A 20,467-nucleotide genomic window follows, 5' to 3' on the forward strand; every position below is an offset into this window, starting at 1 on the left:
CTGACTTCCTAAGAGCTAGCATTTTTTTCCCCTTTCTTGAGTGTGCGAAGCTACCAGGACTGTTGTCTGTCATGCGAACGACATTCAGAACAGACACTCTCTATACCTAGAAACACATCTGGACTTTTTTTTTCCTTACGCAGCCTGTGTCATGGGTGTGTATGTGTTTTACTGAGTCCTAAATTTTCTTTATCGTTTTTACCAGAACTTTAATTTGCAGGCCTTTCTAGTCATGAGCCCATTTTAGCCCCTTTTTTAGAAGCGATCTTAACAGAAGACATCCCAGAGTATACAGGACCGAGTGGTACGGTGTAGCCTATTCCAGGGTGGAAATGTTTTGGTCCTCTGGTCCCATGCCAGTAAGAAAAAAAAAAAAAAATACAGGTGTCAGTATCTTTTAAATGATAAGCCCTGCACAATTTGGGGTAATGACTATTGTCATATTATTATCATTGCTTGATAAACATCTCCTCTTCTGTAAAGCCACGTGGCTTCTGAAACCATCGTTCTGGCAACCCTGGGTCCGCAAACTTGGTGGGGTCTTTGGACTTGAACTTTCCTGAGGCCATCTTGAGAAGAGGTATAGGTTTCCATGGGCAGCCTTGCAGTGTATCTTTTATCTTCCTTGGTCAGAGGGGCGAGAGCTGACTTCTCTGTATGGAGATGAATTGTTCAGCAGCAGAAATTAATTACATTTTTCCTTTAGAAAGGGTTTGATCAAGTGCTGTGGGCTCTTGTGAGAGACATCGGAGGAACCCTTGCCCCTTGATGAGAGAGTGGCTCACTCATCTTTAGCACCAGTAACTGGGGGGGGGGGGGGGGTCCGATTTTTTTTGTCTTCTGATTGAGTAATTTGAGCAAGGTCTAAGGGGGAAAAAAACCCCTCTTGCATAATTTTATGGACTTGGTTGGAGCAAAAATCATCTGTCAGAAACTCTAACAGATGTTCATGTCTTTGACCGTTGTAATATCACTTACCTCATCTGCGAAAATTGAAGGGAACTTGTCAGAATCTCAGCTTTCTTTCTAACTTTTAAGTCATTTGGCTGTTTCTCTTGTTCATCATAAAATCAGAATCTTGACAAATTGACCTTCTTCACGCGGCAAGAGCATAAATAAGTTTCTGCCTGTGCACACTTTGCCTCAGATCCGTACAAGCTGTGCCATTAAAACATTTTGTTCTCATTTAAATTGGATCCTTTTCTTCTTGACCATCTTTCTCTTAATGATGGAACGGACTGCCTTTTCCTGTAGTAAGTGTCGGAGAGATATTTCCAGTGCTTCTCCCCCCCCCCCCACCCCGGCCTTTGTGGCACACTTTCCTTGCCCTGTCAGTATATCTGACTTCTGTTCTTCCACTCCAAGGTACACATTTGGGCAAAAGGGCTCTCGGAGTTGTCACAGTAGGATGCAGACGAATTCTACAGATGTTTGCATGGAAGGTGCACTTGTCATTCAAAGAGTTCTCCGAGAAGAGCCCGGTCACATCAGGCCAGGCCTCTCCGGGATCACCTCTGGATTTAGTGTGGACATAGTGGCGCACCTTGCTTCAGGAAGCAAGCCTCGTCTGCTTAGTCTGCCTTCTGTCCTTCCCCAGCTCCCCCAGTGCAGCCCTGAAATTCCTTCCGAAAATTACCAAGGGCCGTTTTATCAGCAGAGTTACAAAAAGTCAGACTCCCTCTCCCTCTCTCTTATTTTTTTTTTTTTAAGTGTCACTCAGCTTCTTGAAGGAACAAAATGTACCAGTGTCATTTTCTGTTCAAATAACTCTCCTACAGGAATCATAAACTTCTCCTCCGGACCTGAGCAAATATTCTGTTACCTCTAATGGAACTCTTTTTCTTGCCGGAACAGTAACCCCTCTTGATTTACTGTTCAATCTGTATGAAAAACCTGAGTGACCTAATTCTGCTTCAATTTTCTGTGCTCGTGAGGACACTAAATGAGTCTCCTGCAGTTAGCAGTATTGCTTGTGTTGTTGTTTCTGGAAGTTTAGAATCTCAAATCTCTTTATCGGACTACCTGCTGGATCCTATTGATGGGGAGACGAAATTGTCTGGAGAGGAGCGTTATTTAAAATGAAGATTTCTATTAACAATGACAACAACCACTGCAAGGAGAGAAAATTTCCTCCATTAAAGGAGCCCCTCCTGGACCCAAACTCCCCACCCACCCCGCGCTGAACCAAATGCATGTAATTTTACTCTGGAATCTCCCTTCCCTATTCTGCAGTTTAAATGTTCACACTTGGCACTTCTTGCCTCCCTTTCGTAAAAGAAAGATTCTTTTGTGCTGGGGAAGCTGAGATTCACTGACCAGTCACTAGGCCCTTCGGAGAAGCAGACGTTTCTGGAAGAAGACCCCCGCCCCCACACCAGCCCCCACCTTCTCTGACTCCCCACCGTCCTCCCTCTCTTCCTGGTCCCTGTGACCTCATCTCGGTGCTCTCAGCCCTGTTGTCCTAAGATTATTTGTTTAGTCCTATTTCCACGGACCTTTGGAAGATGAAGGAAAAGCAGATATGCCTCTCATTTCACACCTGACCCACTCTGTCAAAGAGAGGAAACCAGAACACCAAGGATGGTTGGAGTTCTGGGATATTCAGATGAAAAAGGTCTACAGTCAATCTAGAACCAGGGAAGTAACCTAATGAAATCACTGGCTCTCATCACTAATTTTCCTATAATATGGTCTTCATTTCTGCCATATTCTGTGGGTTAAAGCCTCTGCCTTCGGCTCAGGTCATGATCCCAGGGTCCTGGGATCGAGCCCCACATTGGGCTCTTTGCTCAACGGGGAGCCTGCTTCCCCCTCTCTCTCTGCCTGCCTCTCTGCCTACTTGTGATCTCTGTCTGTCAAATAAATAAATAAATAAAATCTTAAAAAAAAATAAATTACATATTTTTTTAAAAAGTAGTAGGTTTTTCTATCAAACTTGTAGTTAAGATGCATCATCTTTGGCTATAATTGGAGATTTGGGGCTATGTCACTATTTAAAAAATTGAATTGGACAAATGAAATGGACCTTCGTTCCTACAGTGAAAAATAAAATAAAAATTAAAAAAAAAAAAAGAAACATGCTAGAGGCGCATGGGTGGCTTAGTGGGTTAAGCCTTTGGCTTTGGTCATGATCCCAGGGTCCTGGGATCGAGCCCCGCAACAGGCTCTCTGCTCAGCAGGGAGCCTACTTCCTCCTCTCTCTCTCTGTCTGCCTCTCTGCCTACTTGTGATCTCTGTCTGTCAAATGAATAAATAAAATCTTTAAAAAAAATGATAATGATACCATGAGTATCAATAGGAATGTGAAAGAATGTTGGGTAAGTCTGAATAATTTGATGAAAAGAAGAAAATGGTGGAAGTTCATTATTTTTTATTTTATTATTTATTTATTTTTTTTATTTCAAAACTGATGGAAGTTTACTGTTGTTGTTTGCACTCGCAGATGTTTAGTCTGTTGCAAAGAGGAGAGAGAGCGCCACTTAAAGGTGTGATCGCTTGTGTTGGCACATCCAGTTGAAACAACAGCAGGATAACAATGACAGTACTGCTAATAGCACATTCCGACGATGAATCAGTCAGGAAATCAGAATTAATAATGTGTGTGTACCAAATAAGATAGGAATCTGTCATAATATTGTTTGCAGTGAAGTCAGTGAAAAAAATGATGTGTTTCTCTTACTATCATTTTTGAAGTTTTGAAAAAAATCCCACTTTCTTTTCTACCAGAGCAAACAGCTATTAGTTTTTAGTTTTTGTTTTTGTTTTTTTAAATTACTCATTTTGATGTTTGGGCTTATTGAAGTATTAGGATATTTTGTGACATCTAGGTCAGACAAGATTTTACTTTTCCATGTTAACACACAGTATCTTAAAAGCTGACAAAACCATGATACAGATTTATGTTTAGTTTTTTTACTTTTTTTTAAGGTTTTATTTTTTAAGTAATCTCTATACCCAACATGGGGCTTGAACTTACAACCCTGAGACCAAGCATCGCAGCCTCCACCGACTGAGCCAGCCAGGCGCCCCACATAATATGAATTTTTACAAAAATCTTTAATTATCAGCTTTTATAGTTGAGGGTCCCAGCGCTGCAGTTAGGAAGTGGCTATTCGTTATCTAGGGTGTCACTGTGGGGAGTCAGGCAAATGAGGACTCCTGTCTGGGCCCCTCCTGCACTAGCTCTGTGAAGTCTGCCTGCTGCTTGCTATCTCCAAACCTGAATTTTTTCATCGGGAAGATGGGACCATTATAACATTGACCTTGTAGGGGGTGCGTGTGTGCGTGCATGTGTGCGTGCGTGTGACCGAGACAGAAGGAGAGAGGGAGGGAGGAAGAATTAAAATTTGTGCATTAGCTACACCTTAGTGTAGTGAGTGTTAACTTAGTTTAACTTACTGCCTTTTACTGTTCTCCATGAAATCTATTCCAAGACGCTCCTACCCCAAGTTTGGAGGGAGGGAGGTCTAAAAATAGATTTAAACGGCATGTAATTATTTGTAAGGACAGGATCCAGGCGAACCTGAAGCCAGTGCATATGGGTGATGGTAAAAGTATCCCAACTGAGTGAAGAAAGTGGGATGTCTTTTCTCTTCTGTTCTGCTTTTATTATGAAGAAGGGCCTGTAGTCATATTTTTGAGGATGTCTGAGATGAGACTCCACAGCAATCCTTCTCTAGAAGTTCATGGTTTTTATTTTTTATTTTTTTAAAGGTTTTATTTATTTCTTTATTTGGCAGAGAGAGCGAGAGAGAGAGAGCACAAACGGGGAGCAGGAGAGGGGGAAGCAGGCTCCCCGCTGAGCAGGGAGCCTGATGCGGGGCTCGATCCCAGGACCCTGAGATCATGACGTGAGCCCAACGCAGATGCTTAACCGACTGAGCCACCCAGGTGCCCCAGAAACTCGCAGTTTTTAAACACTGTTACTTTACCATCCTGTGCTGGGCCAACCCTGATTTTTAAAAATGCCTAATTTGCCTCTTCTTTTTTCAGACAAGCCCGGCTCACAGAGGAAGTGGTTGTGGTTGGCAGGGCTCTCTCTGACCGTTTTGGGTTGGCTGATTTCTGTGGCCTCAGCAGCACCTAAAAGGGCCCTGTTCACTCAGCTTTAACGGCTGTTGTCATCAGCGTCTTGGCAAGGAGAGCAAATGGCCCGGTTGCCTGGGGCAGGCCTAGAAATTAGGAAGAGATGTCAAGTTCTGCACTCTGACCAGCGGGGCATTTGGGAGACAACCCTGCCGTCCTGTTTTTCGTTTTCTGTCTGTTCAAGGCGAGCTGTGACCCTTGACTTCCCTCCTCGGTGTATCACGAGCCCTTCTTGTGGGTGTTAGACAGAGGTCAGGGAAGAAGGTCAGAGTGTCCCGTAACACGTAGCACCTGTCTGCATTCACGCGAAGGTAGCTTTTCTCTGTTGGACATCAGAAGCTCTAGTTGGGTATCAGAAGTCGGCCGGCCGGCAACGTCTGGAATGTGTCTGGCCGGGAACTTAGACCCACTAAGGGTTCTCATTTATCATTAAGGCTAAATCATAATGTGTATTTCCACCTCCCCTTCCCTCGTGTCATTGTTTTCTCTAGGCTCCAGGCTCGCATAGCACATAGGATACAAGAACTGGAAAATCTGCCTGGCTCTTTGCCACCAGATTTACGAACCAAAGCAACGGTGGAACTGAAAGCACTTCGGTTACTCAATTTTCAGCGTCAGGTAATGCCTTTTCCCCAGCGAATCTGAGATATAGGGCATAGATGTACGTCTGTTCAATGTTGTTATAAAGATAGAAACTTAGTAAAACAGTGTATCTTTTAGACCGCCTATATAGAGCTCAAAATAATGAAGACTGAATTGTTTATTGTTCTTTTTTATTTTTTTTGCTTCTGTATATCAGAGACAACCCCCCCCCCCCCATATTATGGTTTCCAAAGTCAGAGTAATGGCATTTTGTTACCGTGGATGAAACCTCGAGAATGAATGGGATATATATAGAGAGATATATATATCTCTCTCTATATATATAGAGAGAGAGAGACCAGAGCCTCTTTTGTAAACACGAATGTAAAACCTGAGCCGTGATGACAAAAATAATTTTAACAAATATGATAGCAGCTCTGCGAAATGAATAACTCATCATTTACAGAAACATGTCAAACCGTTTGACCCCGTCAGGCCCCCACGTGGTGACTAATTGTGAATGATCATCTCTTTTCTTCCTGTGGTTCTTAGTGGCCACTGGTGAATCAGAGCTAGTGCCATGAGCTGTTTTATCATCTCAGATACTAGAGAAATGAAGGAGAACGAATTGTTACGTCGATGAGTTTTGCTTTGTGAAGCCAACAGGTGCAGGTCGCCCAATCCGCGCACTGCCTCATTTAAGCCAAAGGGGAAGAGGGACATGTGCTTCTCAGGCGGGTTGGTTGACTTGGTGAAAGTCTCGGGGTGTGCAAAATGAATTATTAATGAATGAAAGTAGTTTGGAAGTATTGAATTGCATGACTCGGTCTGTTGCAGGAAGTGACTGAAATCGCAAAGCTACCCCACTTGCTACTGTCCCATGAACCCGGGAGTGCATTTGCCCTCTTGGTTATAATGTCTGTGGTGGTGGGGTGCTAGTTGGCCATAGTTCATGGGAGCAGATTTCAGCTGGAAGTCGAAAAGAAAGAAAATAAAAGGCTTGATCCAGTACTGTTAAATGATTAATAACCAAGCATATTTTCACAAGTGAGATTATAGTCAGATTTGCTTCACTATGCCAGACTCTTACTGGTCTCTGATTTTTTGCTTGATATTATAGAAAAATCCACGATTTATGAAGCTTCCCAGTGAACTAACTGTAATTGATGCTGAGTTGAGTTTCAATTGAATTATTATTTTAATGTATATTCCTAACCCCATCCCCGGCTGCCACCACATAACATACAACGTGGATAGGACATCATATTGATGATCATCTAGGGGCGCCTGGGTGGCTCAGTCATTAAGCGTCTGTCTGGCTTCGGCTCATGTCATGATCCCAGAGCCCTGGGATCGAGCCTTGCATCAGGCTCCCTGTTTCTCCCTCTCCCACTCCTCCTGCTTGTGTTCCCTCTCTTGCTGTGTCTCTCTCTCTGTCAAGTAAATAAATAAAATCTTAAAAAAAAAAAAGACCTCATATTAATGATAATCTAAAGGAACTCCATGATATAGTGTGAAATGTAAATATCTCCAAGAATATCATTATTGGGAGTGGGGGAAGCCAGCGCCAGTGCTTCCCGTCGTCTGTGTGAGCATGAACGTTGAACTAATGTTCAGTGTGAGTGCCTGCAGCTCCTGTATGCGAACAGGAAGTCATTTCTCCACTTTTTTTTTTAACAGAGCAGCATTCAAGCTAATCTTTAGACACAAAGAGAATGTTACTGTGGCACTTAAAATGAAGTCAAATATTTCAGAAGATCATTAGCTAATTAATACCATTAGAATAATTAAGCAGAATGAATGAATTTATTTAAAACCCAAGTCAGCGTCTGGTTTTTTTTTAGTGATAACAGTGCTGTGAGTGCGTGTGTGTGTGTGTGTGTGTGTGTGTGTGTGTGTGTGTGTGTGTGTGTTTCCCCTGATCTGAATGTCTTGGAAAGAAAACTTATGCCATCTTTGAAAATACCCCATAGATTTCGCATGGTGTAGTCCCTTCACTTACAAAAAAGGCCACCTGTGATGCCGAACCTTCTAGAGTCCACCGTGTGCCTCCACTAACCAGGAGCTGGAGCAGGGCAGGGCCCGGGAGCTGGGCCTTGCCTCTGGGGACAGGCTCTCCAACCACTCTTCCCCCCCCCCCCCCCCCCGCCCCTTGACAGCTGAGACAGGAGGTGGTGGCCTGCATGCGACGGGACACGACCCTGGAGACAGCCCTTAACTCCAAAGCCTACAAGCGGAGCAAGCGCCAGACCCTTCGGGAGGCCCGCATGACCGAGAAACTAGAGAAGCAACAGAAGATCGAGCAGGAGCGGAAGCGCCGGCAGAAGCACCAGGTACTGGGGGGCTGGACCCTGCGCCCCCACAGTGGCAGAGACGCCCCGACCGAGCCCTCCGGCGGAGGCAGGAGGACTGCAGAACAGACCACGGGGCTGGGCGGTGGGAACATGGCAGAGCAGAAGGGTTCCCTGGAGCTGCAGTAGGCCGACAACCCCAAGGAACAGGAGGGGAGACCAGGCCACGCTGGGGATGTGGGTGGCCTGTCCACGGCCTCCTGTGGCTGGGGTGAGGTGGAGGGCCCTGCCTTCTGGATACCAGGCAGGCGTGCTCCTCACCGTCCCGCCTGCAGCTGCCTGCTGGAGGGGCACGGGCGGGTGGCCGGAGGGCAGAGGCCCCCGGAGTGGGAACTTGGAAGAGGAAAGAAGAGAGCAAACAGTTATTTTTATAGCAAATATGAATACCATCTCCTGGGCTTTTGCAGGGCCCAGCTGGAGGTCTCCTAGGGGCAGATCTTTTGAAACATCCCTTTTCTAGGCGTTTGGAAGTCATTTGATGGCGGATCTGATTTTGCGATGCAATCCCATACATTGTGCTTGTTTTCCTGGGCTTCATTTAGTGCCCAGCTTCGTTTCATTTTGAAAAATGTTAGATGTTTATGGGTACACGTTTCCTCTCCTGTCTTTAAAAGACTGCTCTAAACCCTCTGCGGTGAGTTCAGCTGCCCCTCCATGGTATTTCAAGTCGCGGTCCTAAGACATCTGAGTTAGAGCAGAAGGAGGCATCACTTTTATGACCTGCTCTCCCTGGAAATGGCTGCCTCCCTCGGGTTGATGGGAGGGTGGTTTGCTTTCAGTCTTACCCTCACCCATTTTGCGGCTTCGGTCAGTCCCTGATCTGCAGTTTTCACGAGGCCCTATCCTCGAGGTCCTAGAGGCTTCCCTTACAAGCTGGCGCCTCCTCCCAGAGGCTGCTTTTCCCACTAGCCCCAAATCGCGCAGCTCAGCTACCAAGAGACATCCCAGGGCACCTGCCCCATGGAACATTCTAGTCTTCTGCTGCTGTGAAAGACACCCTGAGTGTTTTCTTGGGCTCCACGGAAACCTCCGATGACATTGGGAAGTAGGCTTTAAGGATCGTTTTCCCTCCTCCGTTCGGGTCCTGTAGGAATACCTCAACAGCATTCTGCAGCATGCAAAAGATTTTAAGGAGTACCATCGGTCTGTGGCCGGGAAGATCCAGAAGCTGTCCAAAGCAGTGGCAACTTGGCACGCCAACACGGAAAGAGAGCAGAAGAAAGAGACGGAACGTATCGAAAAGGAGAGAATGCGGAGACTGATGGTAAGGGGCTCACCTGTGGGGCCACGGGCGGTGGGGCTCCCGTGTGCGCCTGGGTCGAGAATGTTAAATACACCATCCAAGAGTGGGTAAAAGCAGCTTGTCAAATATATGCACACGTCCCTTTGAACTTCCTGAGGACAGAGTAAGAACATTTCCTTCCTGGACAATGCCTGCCGCAAACCTAGGGCCACAGCTGACGACTATGTAATATTTCCGTGTCCTGGGGTGGCCTTGCTGTGCAGAATACAGCATCTCCCATCAAGGCAGGCAGTTTGCAGGGCATTTAACAACTAGACCTGGAAGGACTGTTATGATTGTTCTTATTAAAATAGTGCCTCTTTGAGACTAAGGACACAAGTTGTTTTGAGCAAATGTGTCATTAACTTGTGTCTGGACTCGAAGAAGGTCCATTTCTTGAAGCCCCTAATGCTTAACCCCCCTTTTTTTTTTAATGGTAGAAATTTCTCCTTTCTAGTGTAAAAAGTGATTTTTAAGTTAATTTTGAAATGTCACTTTTTTGGTTATGGCTGTTATTGTCAGATGCTCTTCATGGATCGTTACCATTGTGCTGTTGTTTTTTTAATGGGGAGATAAATCCAGAAGGGACGGTTCACATTGCTGGCCCAGGTGTCTGGTTTTATTGACCATTCGTTTTTGGAATTGGACCTCAGAGCACACTGTGGATTTCAGAAAAGTCTGTGTGATCTATAATGATAGGAGACCTATCTATCTGGGACATAATGCCAGACTGTGGGATGGAGATGAAATCGTTAACCTTGACCCATAATTACGTCCCTGGAAAATTCCAAGTGACACTGTCTTCTTTGGTGGTCCGGTGGTTTGCATTTTGTTTTCATTATCTTTTTTTGGATTCCAGAGAGTAAGCACATTTCTAAAGGCTCTGCATCCAGGTACACTGAATCTTGTCATCGTCTCCTGCCTCCCTTCCCCTCCCCCCTTTTTTCCCCCTGGGAAGGAGAAGACTGTCCACGAGATTTCTACCCAGCCAGGGGGGCCCTTTTCTAGTCGTGGGATCTGAGTACGAAGCAGATTTGTCTGATTCAGCTGGAGTGAAACTATATTAGAACCTCAGTAACAGACTGGCTTGACACTAATGATTAGGCATTTGCAAATCATTAATTTTTGCAATTAAATGATAGAATATAGAGATAACAGAGAAACTGAAGTTTTTTATCACTCTTTCTTCAAGTGAGATCAACCATAACCAAAAGCAATTAGAGTTATAATAGCATTTGGGGTTCCTGCTCATCCACGGGGCAAACAGCAGCTAGACCGGGTGATAAAACGCCTGTCACTCGGGGAGACACTGAAGTGACGCCCCTGGACGGAAGATCCTCGGCTGCGCTGCGGTGCCCTGGCCTCTGGAGGATTTTGTGACATGTTCCTTTTATCCTGAGTCACACGAGGAAAATATTTTGGGATGTCCTTCTATTGGGATGTATTAAAAAGATTTCTCCTGCAATGGCTCCAAGGACATCAGTTTTTATGGCATTTAACCTCATGATGTTGTTGCTTAATGGGAGGTAGAGGTAGAAATGACTGAATCTGTTTTATTGCTCAGCAGTACCAGACTCTGGGTGCTAAACGCCTTGCCTGTGGTCACTTAGGCCTGCCCTTCCAGCCTGTGACAAAAATCCCCCCAGATCTGACATTTCCTATCAACCACCCAGTTTGTCATGCTTTTACATACAAGCAGTTACACTTGTCAAAGTCCATTTGGGTCTTTGCCCTTAGAAGTGCTTGATGAAATGTTTCCTACTGAAATGTTTCCAAATGAAACAATGATATGTCTGGACTTGGCTGCAGGATAGCCCCGTCTGGGACCAGCGAGAGGAGTTGCAGGAAGGGTAGCGGTGAGACAGGAGTCATCACGAGTTCATTTGGGTTGCTTGGTGTTGGTTACCTGACAGACTACACTCCTCTCTCCACTTTGGGTTATTCTTGAGAATTTCCATGCTTCCAAGTGAAGGATACACTTTGGATGATGAATTAGCAAATTTTAGCATCTTTCTCTCTCTTTTTGTTTTGAACAAAGAAACCTAGAAAAACACAGAGCTGAGTCAAAGTCCTTGCCCGCACTGGTAAATAGTGTTGTTTTGGGTCCTCACTTTGCTGCAGAGCCCGTGTCCTGGGACTCGGGTGGGCAATGCACTCCCAGGCATGCCCCCCCCCCCAACCCTGACCATCCTGGACTGCGCACAGTCACTCCCGCAGCCTGGGTCATTCAGTGCACGGCGCCTACCAGCCGTCAGTTCACATGGTGATGGGGAGCGCTGAGTGGAGTGGAACTGTGTATGTCTTTGCTGTGCTCTCATCATGTCCTTCTTTCCTTAATAGGCTGAAGATGAAGAGGGCTACAGAAAACTGATCGATCAAAAGAAAGACCGGCGTTTAGCTTACCTTCTGCAGCAGACCGATGAGTATGTGGCCAACCTGACCAACCTGGTCTGGGAGCACAAGCAAGCCCAAGCAGCGAAAGAGAAGAAGAAGAGGAGGAGGAGGAAGAAGGTGAGAGCCCTGATGGCGGCGGCCGAGGTGGTGGGGGGTGTGCGTATGGTCAGGGGCCACTCGAAGACTCTTTCATACGCACGCCTTCCTGACCTGGTGGATGATTCAGGTGACCGAGTTGCAAAAGATGCTTACGCAAGTGGGCCGCACGGTGTGAGGGAGGGAATCAGGCACCCCAGAGAGGATGTTGAAGTCATATAAGAGTGTAAGGGGTGGGAAGTGAACTGAAACACTGTAGTCCGTGTTTCCTTGTTCCAGAGCATGTTTCAAAATGAAGCGTACATGGTCAATTGAAAAAGGAAAAACATGGGCACACGTGTGTTTGCTTGAGGTTAACACCGGTGTGGCAGGGCCATGGGAATAGAGCAGAAAAGGCAAAGTGCTGTTGGAAAGAGCCCGAGGAAGGGGTGAGGGATGGCTCTGGGGTACTGTCAGAGCCTGTTTGAGCCTGTTTGTTCGGACGGACGGCAATGCCCAAATGGTGTATTCAGTTCAGCTGCCCTGTTGTGGCGCTAAGGTGAGTGGGCAGACCAGGGTTTTCGGTCCTGACAGAGGACAGTAAATGGTTTTGTATAAAATAGAACCTAATCAGCACGGAAAGGGAAGGATGAGATTTAGACTCTGAGCTCTGCAGCTGTTGTGATCTCGATGCAGGTGTAAATGGCCCGGGTCGACCTGTGAATGTAGGTCCTCTTGGAAGCTTGAGTGGTCTGGTGGTTTGGTTCTTGGTTCGTATTTGGTTTTCATGGGGGATCCTGAGTGGCCTGGATGCTCAATGTCCACAGGAACCAGGAAGGCTTCATCGGGTCGTGAGGAGCCCGGCTGGGCGGCATTCATCATGTATTCTCTGCACTGAATCACTGAACAAAACGTTTTTCAAAAAAAAAATAATTAATTTCATGGCTCCTGAATTCTCATACCTGCTTCGTAATTAAGGGAGGGGGGTAAATGATGGAGAAGGCGCCTCCTTGCCCCTGACTCCTTCGGTATAAGATCGCTGCCTGCATTGTGCAGATGAACAAGGGATGACTCAGGGCTCGGATTTAGACAATTTTGTCGGTGAGAAATACCTCATTTTCTTGTCAAGGTAGCATTACAGACTTTGCAGGATTCCAGCTCCCAATTTCTGACTTAAAAGGACGTGTTCAGAGTCAGGAGAGAGCACATGGTCCAACAGATGGGATTCTGTGACATCCCTCGAGGGGACCCCGTGAAGTGACGGTTTTCGTTTTTCCTAATGCGGAGATGTCTTTTGCACAGGTTACCACAAAAGGTCACCGTTGGTGTTTTCGGTACTGAAGTTCAGATTCCACTTTTTGTGTGTGATTAAAAGCTAATGGCCCGGATGTGTGCTTCTGGCTTATAATTACTAGACTCCTGTCATGATATTAGATGGTTATATCATTGTCGGCAAAGAAGGATATATCACTGAGTGATAGTGATTGTACCTGTATTTTCGGTTAATCTGTACAAGGCAGGAACCTGTCATAACATTTTTCCTGGTGCTGCCAACCCCACGTGATCTCTAGACTCTACTTGCCAACGCCTGCCTTTGGGTTTGCCGATGGTAGATACTCTTTCTCTTTATCCGTTAGTCTGGTGCATATTACCTGGACGCGTACCGTGAGCCCGGCAGAGGGCTCAGCGCTGGGGAGAAGGAGAGAGATGTGGAGGAAGAGTGCACCTGTCCTCTCTCTCAGTTCCACCGGAGAGGGGGAGACAGACAGACACTGATCAAACACGCGCCCAAAGAGATGATTGCAAACCGTGATGAACGCTGTGAAGGAAGACTGGGAGCCAAAACTTGGGGGGAGGGCGCCTGATTTCCTGGCAAATGAATGATCCATACAAAGCCAGTCCCGCTCCCCTCTGCTGGACAGGACGCTCCAGGGGGCTCCCACTGGTTACCTCACTTGACTGAATGTGCAGAATCATGACTTTGTCCTCAGCTCTGCCTCTTCCCTGGTGTGCTTTTCCCTGGCATTTGTGCTCGCCCTGCCCTCAACAGGACCTAGGAGCACAGGCAAGATTTCCTTCTAGAGCCTTCTTGCTGGGACGGATGGGACAAGGAAGGAAACCGAAGAGACCTGGCCCTTCCCGCCCCCAACCACCTCCAGTCCTTCCTGAGAACCATCTCTTTCCTGGGGCTTTGAGATTTGGTTCAAAGCAAGTTACCTAATTCCAGATGCACCTTTATTCAAGTGCAAAGAAAATGGTTTTGCTTTCAAAAGCCGATTATTGGACAGTCTGGATTATCTGTCATTCTTCCCTCCGTTAGAGTGAATGATTGAGGGTGGCTCGTTCCAGCTTCTCTGCTGGGGAGGACGGCCGTGTTCAGAAGCTTAAATAGTCGTCGCTGACCCTTTCAGCTTTTCCCACAGAACCGAATATGATGCTGTACCTATCTAGAGTGTGTTTTTTGCGATTAAGTAAGGCCTCAGTAAGCCTTTTTTTCTTGTGACCCACTGGACCGACGGCGCTGTGCTTCGGCAACAGGTGTAGGGGCAGCTGGGCCGCAGGTGCCTCTGTCCAACATGTTATCGGTTGAACATGGGATTTCACTGGAAAAGGATTAATTTTTTTTTTTTTTAATATTGCCCCGGTGTAACCAAGAAGGTGTCTCTCTTTCTGGGGAAGTGTATTGCGTTTCCTTGTTGTTGCTGATGAGGAGATGGGTTTCCTTGAACCTGCCATGAGCGTGTTTGCACCTCTGTTCTCGCCGTGAGAGCCGCTGCTGCCAAGTATACGTTTATAAGTCATTCTGGAACTTACTGCTCTCAGCCCGGTCTTCCATTAATGCCCTTGAAGTGGAGGAAAAGGAAGCGAACTATGTGTATCTACCTAGGTGTTCGAGGAGGAGTGATTTGCAAAGTAGTGAAATATCCATTATGTGAAACCAGCTTTTGCTGGGCGACAGGATTAATGGACTCCGACGTGCCCTCAGCATGACCTTGAGGTCTCTGTCCTCTTCTCTTGATTGTTCTGTAACATCTGCAGGCTGAACTATAGGATGAAAAAGGGCATGGGGATAATAAAGCCACCAGGGTGTGTACAGATAGGCTTGAGTGTGCTGACGTAGAAAATTGGGCCACCGCCCAAGAACTCAGATCTGACTGCAAACTTCTAAGTTCCTCACTGCATCAGAAAACATACTCTACTGATTTGCTTTTGTTCCTTTATAGAATATTTCCTTAAAGGATTGGTTGCCTGGTGCTTCAGTGTTCTGATCTGTGATGAGGTGATGGGATTACATGGCCAAATGTAACTAGAGCATTTAGAAGGTACCTGGGCACATAGTAAATGCTCAATAAATAGTAATTATTGTACCAAACAATTCTGTGGTATAAACATAGGCTAGCAATTGTTGAAACGTGGTTTTAAGGGCTTTTTTTCTTTTTTTAATAAAATCTTCTCTTTTCCCATGTTATATGTTTGCAATGATGTCAAGAGAATAAATGTTTGGCTACCATCCCCCCCCCCCAGTTTAGTATCAGTTAGGCGTAGGGTAGGATGTCTTTTTGGACATTGACAGATTCTTTGACCATTGAGGCATGCAGTTGGAAATGAGGATTTACCCTTTCTGCTGGACTCTGCTTACCCCTCCCTCGCTAGCTCTGACACAGAGAATTTTCTAATTGTGGGGCCCCTCATTTGCAGTGGTTTCTGATGGTAATCAGGTGGTCCCTGTGCAACTCTAGGGTGTTTTTCCTTAAGCTCTGGTTAGGAGCCCAGGCTCACCGCCCCCTACAACACCTCCCACGTCCAGCCTACTGAGAAGTCTAGTCCCTTCACGGGTTCTGCCTCCTGAGCGGTTGACTTCAGGCCGGAAATAAATATTTAATTCCCTCTTCCAGATCTTCCAATGCAGCATATACCAACAGAACTACACCCTTGTTGTGAATGTGTGACATTTCTTGGAAACGCAGGACACTAACAGGAACCAGCAGAGAATCCGTGGGGACCGCTGTGCCAAGTATTTTTTTGCTCTTCCTTCTGAAAGTTCTTTTATTCTCTTTCTCAGCAAATGCTGTTATAAAGCACATCTCAGGACTGTGACATTTTGGAGGGGGGCTCTTTCTGGCACAGAATTCTACACGGGTCAGTAGAGCAACGGGAAGTGTGTTTTTACCCTTTTTAGAGAGCAGCAAATCAGAAAAACCTCTTGGCATAATTTTTGGTGACAAGAGCATGAGAGGCACAGGAGTGACGTCATTGAGACATTCCTTGTCAATTCAAGTCACCCTCCTGTTCTTCTCAATTCTTTTCTCTCTCCCGTTTGCCCCCAAGATGAAGATTTTCCCTTGCAAAGAGAATTTCACAGGTGAAAGGAAAAGTTTCTTTTTCTTTTCTCTTTTTTATTTCCCCAAAGATTTCTTTACTTTTTAGAGAGAGACAGAGAGCACGAGCAAGGGGAGGGAGAGAAGGTGCGGGAGTGAATTCCAAGCCGACTCCGCTCTGAGTGCAGAGCCTGGCGCGGGGCTCGATCTCACAACCCTGAGATCAGGACCTGAGCCAAAACCAAGAGTCAGATGCTTAACCGACTGAACCACCCAGGCGCCCCTGAAAGGCTCTAAGGTAATGCTGGGCATGTTGAGTGTAGGGACAACCAGGAACGGCAGGTGATTGTGGTGCCACCGTGATCAGTCATTTGATTAGTCCAGTATCAAAATGGGTGAAAACAGAAGTTTGGATCAAAGTCCTGCTTAACTGGATTGACCAGTTACTTGAGTCAAAAATGTTGGAATTGGCTTTCGTTGCAGGGTGCAACCAAAGTAATGTGCAGTTGCCTGTTAATGTGATATTCTTGGATCTTTTTTATTGCCCGGTCACCTGTCTTCATGCTCAGAGATCCACTTAAATGACAGTGTAAGTAACCCAGGTGGTTTCTGGATGCTTAGGTTTCCCCTGAGCCAGAATGAGCCTTGAAGTTGCCCGCACTTTCGAATGTTGTTTTAGCGGCGAAGAACCCTGCTGGGAGGTCAGAGGCACTCACTTTATAATATAAATTATAAAATTGTAAAATATTGGTACAAAACTGTTTTCCTCACAGATTGAGGCTGTGGCCCATGTTACGGTCATGGGAGTGAAGCGCCCCTCTGGGGTTTATTTTTCTGGGTTCGGCTTACCTGGGATTTTCCCGTCTCGGGATTCCTTTGCCTCCTCATCCCTGTTGCTGATTATGTTCTATAGCTTCTGCCGGAAGACAGGTAGCGGTGAGGCTGGTGAGACACAGCTTGGTGAGGCCTCCCAAGTAGGATTTCTAAATTGGCTTTGACCTCGGAAATTGGGGAGCCACCTTGTTTTCCGTTTTTTGTTTTTTTGTTTTTTTTAAAAGATTTTATTTATTTGTCATAGAGAGAGAAGCGAGAGCAATCACAGGCAGACAGAGTGGCAGGCAGAGGCAGAGGGAGAAGCAGGCTCCCTGCCAAGCAAGGAGTCCGATGTGGGACTCGATCCCAGGACGCTGGGATCATGACCTGAGCCGAAGGCAGCAGCTTAACCAACTGAGCCACCCAGGCGTCCCTTGTTTTCCGTTTTGAGGGGTGTGTCCCACATCCCTTCCCATCACCACGACAAGGGCCTTCCCCTCTCTCCAGCAGCATAATTTGTTCCCAACTTCTTGATTCATGGGTGAAGGGCTGCAGATTGTTTTGTTTTGGTTTTGATCCTTGGAAAAAACCCAGCTCAGGCTTCTGCTGGTCATGTAGGACGTGTCTGTGATGGCAGGATGGAGATAACTGTGTGACATTCCCCAGGTGGGGGGAGACATGGTAGCCCCCGTCGCAGTTTGTTTGGGGTTAATCTTGAACCAAGAAAAGGGACGCGTTTTGTTTTGTTTTGTTTCGTTTCATTTTGTTTTGTTTTGTGGGGAGAGGATTGGGCAGCGAGGATAAAGCCACCCCTGTGATGTGAGAACCGGAGATTGTCACCAACTGAAAGAATCCAAGGCATGATGGGAGAACGTGGTCTCTCTTGTCATAGAGAAGACTGCCACCTGGCTTCCACCGCCTGTAATAACAGCTAGACTGGGTGTAAGTTCAGACCTCTCGCCTAGGGACAGTTGGGTGAGGAGAGAGAGAGAGAGAGAGAGAGAGAGAGAGAGAGAGTGTGTGTGTGTGTGTGTGTGTGTGTGTGTGTTGGGTGAGGAGTGTGTTTTATGGCTTGCAAATAGACCAGCATTTAATTCCAATAATGGTGACCCACTGAGTCCACTGAGTGTGTGCTAAGTGGAAAGCATTGTTCCAGATGCTTCCCTTCCTTCAGTCACCAAGCATTTACCGAGTACCTTTCATGTGCTAGGACTCTGTAGGTGTCTAGACACACGAATGACAAAAACAGACAGAAATCCCTGACTTCAGGCAGTGCTATAGCCAGTTCTCGCGAACTTAAAGGAGCGGTCCTCGGACTAGCATCAAATCTTTTACATTGTGGAGATGGACGCTGGCTGTATATATTTCATGGAGCCTTGGATCGTGCATCCTAAAATTATGACCTAGTCCTGCCTCCACCCGATGAGGGAGGGACTGGTACTGTCCCTTTCTGACGGAAGAGGGAACCAAGACTCAGAGATTTGCTCAAGATCACACAGCTCACGTCTCTCCTATGGAGTGGCAGAGCTGGGATTCAAACACCAGTGGTCTAGTCCCAGAACCAGGTTTCTTTCCTCTTTTTTTTTTTTTTTTTAAAGATTTTATTTTATTTATTTTGACAGAAAGAGATTACAAGTAGGCAGAGAGGCAGGCAGAGAGAGAGAGAGGAGGAAGCAGGCTCCCTGCTGAGCAGAGAGCCCGATGTGGGACTCGATCCCAGGACCCTGAGATCATGACCTGAGCCGAAGGCAGCGGCTTAACCCACTGAGCCACCCAGGCGCCCCAGAACCAGGTTTCTTAAATCTCATATTACGTTGCCTCTCGAATTTGATACCATATAGAATTTTTTAAATGAGTTTAGAGGATTTTCAGTAAAGGAAGGGCCTGGTGGTGGGGTGGTTTTTAGATAACACTCTAGCGAGTCAGTAGCATATTCATAGAAGACCATCCTTGAGAATGGTTCTGAATCTATTATTTATGGTCCTCCAATCTTTTTAATGTACTATTCATTGAGATGGTGATGCAGTTCCACTAGCGAGATACTGGAAATTGGCTTATCCATTGTCTCATTTGATTTTCTTTGTTGGCCAAATTTGTAGCTTATTTCCGATTTGTATGGAAAGAATGGTGGGATTAATTGACTTCTTCCCATTAATTAAAACAGCCGCCTGAGTATAGTGCCTGAGAATTCCAAAAAAATGGAACTGTGAGGGGCTGGTTGAAGGGGTGGTTTCCTTTCTGAGCCTTTCTGCCATTGTTCTCTGTGTCCGTAGCCAAGACATAGGGCCTGGCGCTTTTCAAAGCTGACCCTTCCTTTCGAGCCTGGGAATGTTTCACTTTGGGGTGACATAGATAATTAAATTCTGGGGAAGTCATAGCCAAAGGGAGCGTTTTATTTCCAACTCTGTGGTAGAAATGCTGCACTTTTTCTTGCCTTGTGCTTTGGCTTACATACTTACATGTATTTCTTGTAAGAAAATTTTGAAAAAACTTCAGAAATTTCAAACGTCTATGGGAACTGCTTTTCTTCAGTGTAGACAAAAGGTTGGATTTGGAACATTTTCTATAAGAGCTGTTTTGTCAAGAGACAATGGAGTTATTTTTCATGGAAAGCAAAAATGTATTCTATAATCAATGCCTTAAGTAAACAAAGTAGAGTTAATATTGATTCTGTATCATTATATATATTTTTAATTAACTAAAGAGCCCAGGGGAAGAAAGCTCATTTTCTTAAATGTCTTGATAAAGGAAATGACTAAAGTTGTGTTTGGTTTTTTTTTTCCTCACGCAGAAGTAGTGTAGCTTTCCAGCAATAAAAATAAGGATTCTGTAAAGGTGATGGTAAAGATTTCACTTGTCAGAAAGGTTGTTATAAATGTAAGAAATTTCAGACTTTTTCGTGTTTATTGCAGATGAGACCCTCTCAGGTATGTACAAAACGTGACATAATCTTAGCTTTTCATTTAGGCTGTCTTTGAGGCACATAGAGGTTAATGGACTAAGATACTGAAATATTTAAGAAATGGTCGATGACAGAATTTTTTGTGAGATCACAGTATCTGCATCCAACTTCCTCATATTGCCAACCATGGAAATACTATATACTATGAAAAGCCAATTAGGTAGAATGGAAAACATCCAGAGAGTTCACAGAGAGTTGTATGATTCTGTATTTTTATGACCCAGGAAGCAGTTCCAAGTTTACCGGTGGTCAACATTTTTAGAAAACTTGCTAAGGGGAATGAAAAAGTTGGGCTGATTATGTCAGGGTTTGCCAGACACGAGAAGGACATCTCACACGTGCTGACCTCAGCCCTGCTGCTCCCGTGTCTTCAGCTCTTTGGGTTCTAGAAAATGTCATCCACGAATCTTTGGCGTGGGCCAGACTTGTATCACACCTGGCATTCAGTAACTCTCTCCAAGTTGCCAGAAAAAAAAAAAAAAAGAAAGAAAGAAAAATCCCACACACTCTGTATCAGACAGTGAAGAGAAATGGAAATAAAAGACGTCAGTACTTAAGCTCTATTAGAGGACGGTGGTGAGTAGCAAGGAAGTGCTCTTTGGGG

The 20,467-nt window shown here is 45.7% G+C and overlaps 1 protein-coding gene and 1 long non-coding RNA gene across 10 annotated transcripts in view; both read left to right on the forward strand.

Moving 5' to 3' along the window:
* Positions 1-20,467, forward strand: part of SMARCA2 (SWI/SNF related, matrix associated, actin dependent regulator of chromatin, subfamily a, member 2) — a 179,562-nt gene that overhangs the window by 33,085 nt on the left and 126,010 nt on the right. For all 9 annotated transcript variants that reach the window (XM_032308343.1, XM_032308334.1, XM_032308342.1 and 6 more), the window contains exons 6-9: positions 5,577-5,703; positions 7,827-8,000; positions 9,109-9,282; positions 11,641-11,811. In XM_032308343.1, coding sequence (XP_032164234.1) covers positions 5,577-5,703; positions 7,827-8,000; positions 9,109-9,282; positions 11,641-11,811 — 646 coding nt within the window. The remainder of the gene's footprint in view (positions 1-5,576; positions 5,704-7,826; positions 8,001-9,108; positions 9,283-11,640; positions 11,812-20,467) is intronic.
* Positions 17,928-20,359, forward strand: LOC116570802. The gene is made up of 2 exons (XR_004277570.1): positions 17,928-18,466; positions 18,694-20,359. It is a non-coding gene; the product is annotated as an uncharacterized LOC116570802 (long non-coding RNA).

The sequence above is a fragment of the Mustela erminea genome, chromosome 12 (assembly GCF_009829155.1).
Source record: "Mustela erminea isolate mMusErm1 chromosome 12, mMusErm1.Pri, whole genome shotgun sequence".
Taxonomy (NCBI): Eukaryota; Metazoa; Chordata; class Mammalia; order Carnivora; family Mustelidae; genus Mustela; species Mustela erminea.